The sequence below is a fragment of the Cicer arietinum genome, chromosome 4, assembly GCF_000331145.2.
Source record: "Cicer arietinum cultivar CDC Frontier isolate Library 1 chromosome 4, Cicar.CDCFrontier_v2.0, whole genome shotgun sequence".
In the NCBI taxonomy this organism is placed as follows: Eukaryota; Viridiplantae; Streptophyta; class Magnoliopsida; order Fabales; family Fabaceae; genus Cicer; species Cicer arietinum.
Genome location: NC_021163.2, coordinates 16,705,866 through 16,716,489, shown reverse-complemented (window position 1 = coordinate 16,716,489; position 10,624 = coordinate 16,705,866). Strand labels below are relative to the sequence as shown.

Genomic DNA, 10,624 nt, shown 5'->3' with positions numbered 1-10,624 from the left:
ATACACCACGACTACGACAGTTTTTTGAAGGTAAGTGTTGTTTAAACACTACTTTATCAACTACCCCTTCAAATTAATTTAATTAAAAAATTTATGGCCAATTAAAAAATTAAAAATAAAATACAATACACCACGACTACGACAGTTTTTTGAAGGTAAGTGTTGTTTAAACACTACTTTATCAACTACCCCTTCAAATTAATTTAATTAAAAAATTTATGGCCAATTAAAAAATTAAAAATAAAATACAATACACCACGACTACGACAGTTTTTTGAAGGTAAGTGTTGTTTAAACACTACTTTATCAACTACCCCTTCAAATTAATTTAATTAAAAAATTTATGGCCAATTAAAAAATTAAAAATAAAATACAATACACCACGACTACGACAGTTTTTTGAAGGTAAGTGTTGTTTAAACACTACTTTATCAACTACCCCTTCAAATTAATTTAATTAAAAAATTTATGGCCAATTAAAAAATTAAAAATAAAATACAATACACCACGACTACGACAGTTTTTTGAAGGTAAGTGTTGTTTAAACACTACTTTATCAACTACCCCTTCAAATTAATTTAATTAAAAAATTTATGGCCAATTAAAAAATTAAAAATAAAATACAATACACCACGACTACGACAGTTTTTTGAAGGTAAGTGTTGTTTAAACACTACTTTATCAACTACCCCTTCAAATTAATTTAATTAAAAAATTTATGGCCAATTAAAAAATTAAAAATAAAATACAATACACCACGACTACGACAGTTTTTTGAAGGTAAGTGTTGTTTAAACACTACTTTATCAACTACCCCTTCAAATTAATTTAATTAAAAAATTTATGGCCAATTAAAAAATTAAAAATAAAATACAATACACCACGACTACGACAGTTTTTTGAAGGTAAGTGTTGTTTAAACACTACTTTATCAACTACCCCTTCAAATTAATTTAATTAAAAAATTTATGGCCAATTAAAAAATTAAAAATAAAATACAATACACCACGACTACGACAGTTTTTTGAAGGTAAGTGTTGTTTAAACACTACTTTATCAACTACCCCTTCAAATTAATTTAATTAAAAAATTTATGGCCAATTAAAAAATTAAAAATAAAATACAATACACCACGACTACGACAGTTTTTTGAAGGTAAGTGTTGTTTAAACACTACTTTATCAACTACCCCTTCAAATTAATTTAATTAAAAAATTTATGGCCAATTAAAAAATTAAAAATAAAATACAATACACCACGACTACGACAGTTTTTTGAAGGTAAGTGTTGTTTAAACACTACTTTATCAACTACCCCTTCAAATTAATTTAATTAAAAAATTTATGGCCAATTAAAAAATTAAAAATAAAATACAATACACCACGACTACGACAGTTTTTTGAAGGTAAGTGTTGTTTAAACACTACTTTATCAACTACCCCTTCAAATTAATTTAATTAAAAAATTTATGGCCAATTAAAAAATTAAAAATAAAATACAATACACCACGACTACGACAGTTTTTTGAAGGTAAGTGTTGTTTAAACACTACTTTATCAACTACCCCTTCAAATTAATTTAATTAAAAAATTTATGGCCAATTAAAAAATTAAAAATAAAATACAATACACCACGACTACGACAGTTTTTTGAAGGTAAGTGTTGTTTAAACACTACTTTATCAACTACCCCTTCAAATTAATTTAATTAAAAAATTTATGGCCAATTAAAAAATTAAAAATAAAATACAATACACCACGACTACGACAGTTTTTTGAAGGTAAGTGTTGTTTAAACACTACTTTATCAACTACCCCTTCAAATTAATTTAATTAAAAAATTTATGGCCAATTAAAAAATTAAAAATAAAATACAATACACCACGACTACGACAGTTTTTTGAAGGTAAGTGTTGTTTAAACACTACTTTATCAACTACCCCTTCAAATTAATTTAATTAAAAAATTTATGGCCAATTAAAAAATTAAAAATAAAATACAATACACCACGACTACGACAGTTTTTTGAAGGTAAGTGTTGTTTAAACACTACTTTATCAACTACCCCTTCAAATTAATTTAATTAAAAAATTTATGGCCAATTAAAAAATTAAAAATAAAATACAATACACCACGACTACGACAGTTTTTTGAAGGTAAGTGTTGTTTAAACACTACTTTATCAACTACCCCTTCAAATTAATTTAATTAAAAAATTTATGGCCAATTAAAAAATTAAAAATAAAATACAATACACCACGACTACGACAGTTTTTTGAAGGTAAGTGTTGTTTAAACACTACTTTATCAACTACCCCTTCAAATTAATTTAATTAAAAAATTTATGGCCAATTAAAAAATTAAAAATAAAATACAATACACCACGACTACGACAGTTTTTTGAAGGTAAGTGTTGTTTAAACACTACTTTATCAACTACCCCTTCAAATTAATTTAATTAAAAAATTTATGGCCAATTAAAAAATTAAAAATAAAATACAATACACCACGACTACGACAGTTTTTTGAAGGTAAGTGTTGTTTAAACACTACTTTATCAACTACCCCTTCAAATTAATTTAATTAAAAAATTTATGGCCAATTAAAAAATTAAAAATAAAATACAATACACCACGACTACGACAGTTTTTTGAAGGTAAGTGTTGTTTAAACACTACTTTATCAACTACCCCTTCAAATTAATTTAATTAAAAAATTTATGGCCAATTAAAAAATTAAAAATAAAATACAATACACCACGACTACGACAGTTTTTTGAAGGTAAGTGTTGTTTAAACACTACTTTATCAACTACCCCTTCAAATTAATTTAATTAAAAAATTTATGGCCAATTAAAAAATTAAAAATAAAATACAATACACCACGACTACGACAGTTTTTTGAAGGTAAGTGTTGTTTAAACACTACTTTATCAACTACCCCTTCAAATTAATTTAATTAAAAAATTTATGGCCAATTAAAAAATTAAAAATAAAATACAATACACCACGACTACGACAGTTTTTTGAAGGTAAGTGTTGTTTAAACACTACTTTATCAACTACCCCTTCAAATTAATTTAATTAAAAAATTTATGGCCAATTAAAAAATTAAAAATAAAATACAATACACCACGACTACGACAGTTTTTTGAAGGTAAGTGTTGTTTAAACACTACTTTATCAACTACCCCTTCAAATTAATTTAATTAAAAAATTTATGGCCAATTAAAAAATTAAAAATAAAATACAATACACCACGACTACGACAGTTTTTTGAAGGTAAGTGTTGTTTAAACACTACTTTATCAACTACCCCTTCAAATTAATTTAATTAAAAAATTTATGGCCAATTAAAAAATTAAAAATAAAATACAATACACCACGACTACGACAGTTTTTTGAAGGTAAGTGTTGTTTAAACACTACTTTATCAACTACCCCTTCAAATTAATTTAATTAAAAAATTTATGGCCAATTAAAAAATTAAAAATAAAATACAATACACCACGACTACGACAGTTTTTTGAAGGTAAGTGTTGTTTAAACACTACTTTATCAACTACCCCTTCAAATTAATTTAATTAAAAAATTTATGGCCAATTAAAAAATTAAAAATAAAATACAATACACCACGACTACGACAGTTTTTTGAAGGTAAGTGTTGTTTAAACACTACTTTATCAACTACCCCTTCAAATTAATTTAATTAAAAAATTTATGGCCAATTAAAAAATTAAAAATAAAATACAATACACCACGACTACGACAGTTTTTTGAAGGTAAGTGTTGTTTAAACACTACTTTATCAACTACCCCTTCAAATTAATTTAATTAAAAAATTTATGGCCAATTAAAAAATTAAAAATAAAATACAATACACCACGACTACGACAGTTTTTTGAAGGTAAGTGTTGTTTAAACACTACTTTATCAACTACCCCTTCAAATTAATTTAATTAAAAAATTTATGGCCAATTAAAAAATTAAAAATAAAATACAATACACCACGACTACGACAGTTTTTTGAAGGTAAGTGTTGTTTAAACACTACTTTATCAACTACCCCTTCAAATTAATTTAATTAAAAAATTTATGGCCAATTAAAAAATTAAAAATAAAATACAATACACCACGACTACGACAGTTTTTTGAAGGTAAGTGTTGTTTAAACACTACTTTATCAACTACCCCTTCAAATTAATTTAATTAAAAAATTTATGGCCAATTAAAAAATTAAAAATAAAATACAATACACCACGACTACGACAGTTTTTTGAAGGTAAGTGTTGTTTAAACACTACTTTATCAACTACCCCTTCAAATTAATTTAATTAAAAAATTTATGGCCAATTAAAAAATTAAAAATAAAATACAATACACCACGACTACGACAGTTTTTTGAAGGTAAGTGTTGTTTAAACACTACTTTATCAACTACCCCTTCAAATTAATTTAATTAAAAAATTTATGGCCAATTAAAAAATTAAAAATAAAATACAATACACCACGACTACGTGAGGAACATTGATCAAGCTAATGGACTATGTAATGGAACAAGGTTGCTCATAAATGAATTGTGTACAAATATTATTGGAGCAACTGTGATCACGGGAAAAAACATCGGTGATAAGATTTATATACCAAGGATGAATTTGGTTCCATCTGATCCAGCTTTCCCATTTAAATTCCAGAGAAGACAATTTCCATTGTCGTTGTGTTTTGCAATGACCATAAATAAGAGTCAGGGTCAATCTCTTTCTCAAGTTGGTTTGTATTTAAAGCGACCTGTATTTACTCATGGTCAATTCTATGTGGCTATTTCACGAGTAAAGTCTAGGGAAGGATTGAAGATTGTTATTTTAGATGAAGAAGGAAAACTATGTACCGACACCAAAAATGTTGTGTACAAAGAAATTTTCAATAATTTGTAAACATGTATACGACATTCTTTTTACGGTTATATTTGTTTATTGTAAGTTATTTTTTGTATGGAATTGAATTGATGATAAAATTCATATTATGTCTTTAATGTCAATGTCAATAAAATTATGTCTTGAATGTCAATGTTAATTCAAATTTTTATATTATATAACTTTATTATAACAATATATTTATCAATATAGTAATTTGTATCCGTGCGACGCACGGGTTACTCACTAGTAATAATAGTTACAAAGTTTGTGTACGTTGGTTATAACATATTTGAAAATAAAAATCCGAAAATAATTTAAAATATGAAATTATTTTTAGTAGAGAAAGAGTTAGAAGTTAAAGGGCAGAAAATACCAAAAAGGGAAAGGAAAAAGAGAGAGGAAATAATCATAATAATTTTATCAACTTCCACGGTTCCACTATCATCATCATCATAATTTCATCCGCCATGGCTTTCACCAATGCTTTTCTCGCTCCTTCCTTAACCGTTCATGGTTGTAGAGTTTCCGATCCGCTCTCCATTTATCTACCATCTCTTTCCTCCAACTCTTTCTTCCACTTCCGATCCTCCTCCTCCTCCGCATCAAACAAGTGAGACAATTCTCTTCGCTACACTTGTCTCTTTTCTTTTTTTAGTTTTTTATTTTTTATTTTTAACTATTTATTGGAGCAGATTGCAACGGTGTTTTCTTTGATTCTTTTGCTATTTCAGTATTGTTAGGATAGAGGATAAAAACGGAAATGATAGTGTTCAAATGTAAGTGATGTTGACTTCACTACTAGGGATCTAATAGGATCACAGTATTACTCACTATCTTCAAATCCATTACAAGAAAACTATCTAGTAGTATTCATAACTTTTTTCAATTTTATTTTATTTTTAAATGAGTTTTATTTTTATCACAACTTCATAATATTCCATTTAATATGGTTCTAAGGGGAACACAAATTTGAATATAAACTGTTTCTTATGGAACCAGTATTTAGTTGTGAGTCTATGTTTCTGGATGTTTGAATTGATCCTTCATTTTTGTGTGTGTGTAAAAACAGTCAAAATGCTCCGAGAAAGCTAAGTTACAAGTTTATTTCCAAGTGTCTTGTCAATGAGATTAAATTTGCACAGCTTCATCATTTATGTTCTCAGTTATTTCTTGTCTTTCCCGTTGATTATCGTGTCTATTTTTCTTGGTTGCTCTATGACGTCTTGGAAGAATTTGCTTGTCAACTTCTTCCACCCACCAATTTGTTAGTCCCCCTTCTTAAAATTCACTTGCAGAGTTTAAAATCACGATTGGTTGCCTGAAGTTTCAAAATCACAGTTTCATGTAATTGGAATATACTAAAAAATGGTGGTTTTGTTTGCTTGAGTTGAAGTTATTAATTCTACTGCATACCAGTTTCCAGGGATGGAGGGGAAGGGTGGCTATGGGTCATGGCTCAAATTTATCTTCTCCTTTTAAATTTTTAGGCTTGAAACTTCTATTTACCACCCTCACTGTGGATAGGCTATTTGGCATTCAGCTGGTTATTCAGTTTTTGTGTTTGTTTTTACTTTTTACCCCTTAGTCATTCTTGGTACTCTGGAGTCTTGTATGCTTTTACTATTGTTGGGTTTTAGGTCCTCGATCCCATGTATGGTGCTGCAGGTTTGTTGAGTTTTTAATAGTTTACAGTTTGAACCCTGTCTTCTCTTATTCTGATTTTTACCTTCCTCATCACCTTCAAACCTAGAAACCTGGCTCAGACACTGTCATTGAGCAGATTTATATTATATTAATTCCAGTTGTTTGTGAACACCATTGGAACTTTAATATTCTTTTGTAGAGTTGCTACGAGGTATCTATATCTCTCGTCCTTACTACTAATTGAAATGTTGTGCAGGAATATTATATATGCTTCTGCTTATGACTTCAATGCAGTCGATTCAGATTCATTGGTCAGTGATGAGCTTCTTTCCCCCATATCATTCATGACTACTACTTTTTATTTGAAGTTGATAACAAACAAGGATATATTATGTGGGTTTAGAGGCTTTGTTCTTAGCTATAAATTGCAAAATTTTGATAAATGGGGGACTACACTAGTGGGGTGGGGGTCAGTTTGAGACTAAATAGCTTTGATTCAGTGGACATTTAGCCAGTAAAAGATTATCATGACTTGTCTCATAAACTTTTTATGTCAAAGAGAATATGATATGTAAATCTGCAGTATTTCATATTTCACTTTTTTTTTTTTTTCTGGAAAGTTGTCAAGTACAGATTAATACTATTTTCTTGACTAGATGTCCTATTGCTTTACATTACAGCACTACTGCTGATACCATCACACATGTAACTCCTGTGTATTTTACAAGTGAATGTTGCATTATAGTCATTCTGTGTATGTGTGTGTCTGAGTTTGTGCTGGTGTAAGTTAGTAGCTGTTACAACTGACAAGTTTTTTTGTAAAAAACCTGAGCTTTTGTTAACTATTCCTTACATGTACTGTCTGGGTTTTGTAGATGGGTATGCCATGCTTTTTTGTACAATATTTTTGCCACATCTGATTGGTTAGATTTTATTGCAGAAATCCAGTAAAAATCTTGATAGTGTTCCGATGCCAATAGTTCTAATAGATCAAGATTCAGATTCTGAAGCAACAATTGTGCAGCTTAGCTTTGGTGATCGCCTTGGAGCTCTTCTTGACACGGTGATGTGGCTATTGGCAGCTTAGGGTTTGATTATACCTGAGCTTGCTTTCTCTGTCTAGATGATTTTATAAGTAGTATTGATTATTAATGATTGATTTTTCTTGTTAATATCAAGACAGATGAAAGCATTAAAAGATTTGGGATTGGATGTTTCAAAGGGAACTGTCTCCACGGAGGGACTGGTGAAGCAAACAAAATTTTTTATTACACAATCGTAAGTCTTGTTTGTTAGTTGCAAAATTTGGACTCAATGTTGTACTTAAAGAAAACGTATTTTTTATTACTCTGTTTGCATAATTCTCTTTTCTTCTCGTATCTCTTGTTCTAAGTAGACGTATTTTTTCCGGTTGCAATGTTAATCTTAAATTTTAAGAAATATGGTTGTATATTGGTTCTACATCTTTCTCTTTGATAATTATTTATTTGAGCTTGTTGAACACATGAAGGAATAATGATGTTGCTTATCATTCATCGTCTTCTATGTTTTTACTGCTTCATTAATATATTTAGTATTCACATATTTTGTTTGATTGATATATTGTTAGAGACACTGGGCGAAAAGTCGAAGATCCTGATATGTTAGAGAGAATTCGACTTACCATTATTAACAATCTGTTGCAGTATCACCCTGTAAGTATGCTATATTACTACATAAATAATTTTCTCTGAATTTCTTATATGGTTATTTTACATGAGAAGCTTCCTTGTAATTATCAATTTTTATAAGCACAAGTTTTCTTTGTTACTTTTAGTCAATATACTTTTTAGCTTGCTCTTCTTTTTCAGTTTTTTCTGCTCACGTATTATATAATTTGTCCAGGAGTCCAGTGAACAATTAGCCATGGGTGAAGTGTTTGGCATTAAGGCTCCAGAAAAGAAGGTGAATAATACTCTTCTAGTTTTTCCTTGCATTTTTTATATCCTACATACAGTGTACGTTGCTCTTTTTAGAGAGACTTCTGCATTAGGTTTTTTTCTTTCTTTCAACCATTAAGATTGCAAAAATCATTTCCTAAATTATTGGCAGTCCAAAATTGTGTGCTTGAATGAATTTTTAGGCCTTAAACTTTGTAAGTTTGAAAAAAATAAGTTTTTGTTAACAGATGCTAGTCCCAAGGCACATGTAAAGGAGTCAAATTAGCTTTATTACTGTGTATTAATTACTGAAATAAAAACTATTAAATGCTTTAAGATTTTCAAATATTGAACACTTTAACTGTTCAATGTTTTGACTCCTTAACTTTGTGTTAGAAGAGCATATGTTAATAAACCCCCCCAAAAAATTCTTGGTTCTACCAGATATTGCATTCTGTAATTTAGTCTTAGTCTCGCAAACATCTACTTTATTATTATTGTTTTGTGCAGCTTGGTAATGAAATTCCAACCCATATTCAAGTTAAGGAAGATGGGCCCAAGAGGAGGTTTGCAGCTTTATAATATGTTGACATAATTGTTTATTTCCTCTATATTTTACTTTGAGTACAATTTTTAAGCTGTCTATTAACGAAATTGTTTAGACCCCAAAGAATTTGCATAATTAGCAACCCAATATGCAAAAGGTGCTTGATGTCATATAATCTAATGCTTTTGACTTCAATATTTTTCAGCTTGCTGTACATCGAGACAGCAGATAGGCCAGGATTGCTAGTTGAAATCATCAAAGTCATTGCAGATGTGAACATTGATGTTGAGTCGGCTGAGATTGATACAGAAGTATCTTCCTCACTTTCCTGTCTCTGTCCATCTCTGTCTCTCGGTTGCCATTACTCAAAGTAACTTTACCCATTTTGTCTCTCTGCAGGGTTTGATTGCTAAGGATACATTTCATGTCAGTTATGGTGGGGCTGCATTAAACAGATCAATGTCTCAGGTAACCATTGTGTTGAAATGAAATGTAGACTTTAAGGCCCATAATATGTTGGTTTGATCAGAGACTGTAGGTGTTAATAGTTTTCTTAGATAAATGATGGGATAGAAATAATTTTGGAATTGTACATTTTTCAATAACTTAATTTAGAAATAATTAAGTTAGCTTGTTGTCTATTGGACACTCATTTTTTGCACAAGAATCTCAGGTTTTGGTGAACTGTCTGCGTTACTACCTCCGGATGCCAGAAACAGATATTGATAGTTACTGAGGATACCACCTTTACTTGTATGATAAGCAAATCAAATCAAATCAAATTCAAATGTAAGGGTTCTTGTACCAGAGTGTCAGTGAGCTCAATATTATTATCACCTGTGAGGCATACATCTCACTTTAAAATCTGGCAGCTTTACTGCTACCATATTATGGAATGAACACTTGTTGGAATGAATGTATCCGTCTGTGTTTGAATTGTGGTGGAGAATCTTAAAATTGATTTTTATCTTGATTAAACAATGGCATTTTAGTGGACTTTGATCCTCTATAGCTGCCACACAGTGAAAACGGCTCTACAAGTTCTTTCGCTCTGTCGCGGCCGTAGATGATCCGTGCACCATTTGAGATAATTTGATTATAACACCAAATTTCAGTTTTTCTTGATCTGTTTAAAGGTAGCTTTTGTATTAAATTTAAAATTTGATGCCAAGTTTTAATTAAACTTGCTTCAAATAAATAAACTTAGACGACTACACTTCATCAAGCTCAATTTCTATCAAGTTAGTTTTACAAAATTAATTTAATAATTTTGTCAGATGTTTTCATAAAAGAAACATAGTTGAAATAGGTTCTGTACTGTAACTCAGTCAGATGTGAAAGTGAAAAATGAAACATTTGAATTTGCCTCAATTTTTTTGGGTGAAAAGAATTTGCCTCATTTACTCCTAGGTTATTATGACTTTTACTTTATACTTTTTGTTACGAAAATTTACTTCATAATCAACAAAATCCTTTTTTCCCCATAGTTAGAACCATATCTTTTGGTAGATGGAAATTTTGTTAACTCAAATTTTTCGGTTAGAGAAATGTTTCAAGTCATTGCAATGATAAATATAAATGAAAAAAATGCCAAATTCGA

General features: G+C 29.4%; 1 protein-coding gene across 1 annotated transcript; it reads left to right on the top strand.

Annotated features, from left to right (window-relative positions):
* Positions 1–5,283: 5,283 nt before the first annotated feature.
* Positions 5,284–9,960, top strand: LOC101491233 (ACT domain-containing protein ACR12). Its single transcript, XM_004497100.4, has 10 exons — positions 5,284–5,524; positions 6,815–6,869; positions 7,499–7,621; positions 7,742–7,836; positions 8,168–8,252; positions 8,443–8,502; positions 8,988–9,043; positions 9,230–9,335; positions 9,424–9,492; positions 9,698–9,960. The coding sequence occupies exons 1-10, from the start codon at positions 5,382–5,384 to the stop codon at positions 9,758–9,760; spliced, it is 855 nt and encodes a 284-aa protein (XP_004497157.1). The 5' UTR covers positions 5,284–5,381; the 3' UTR covers positions 9,761–9,960.
* Positions 9,961–10,624: the final 664 nt, after the last annotated feature.

Excerpts from the sequence above, each read along its gene's own strand:
- LOC101491233 (XM_004497100.4), top strand. The coding sequence starts at position 5,382 with ATGGCTTTCACCAATGCTTTTCTCGCTCCTTCCTTAACCGTTCATGGT. Across the intron at positions 7,622-7,741 it reads TTGGAGCTCTTCTTGACACG|ATGAAAGCATTAAAAGATTT; the intron begins GTGATGTGGCTA and ends ATATCAAGACAG. Across the intron at positions 9,044-9,229 it reads GAAGATGGGCCCAAGAGGAG|CTTGCTGTACATCGAGACAG; the intron begins GTTTGCAGCTTT and ends AATATTTTTCAG.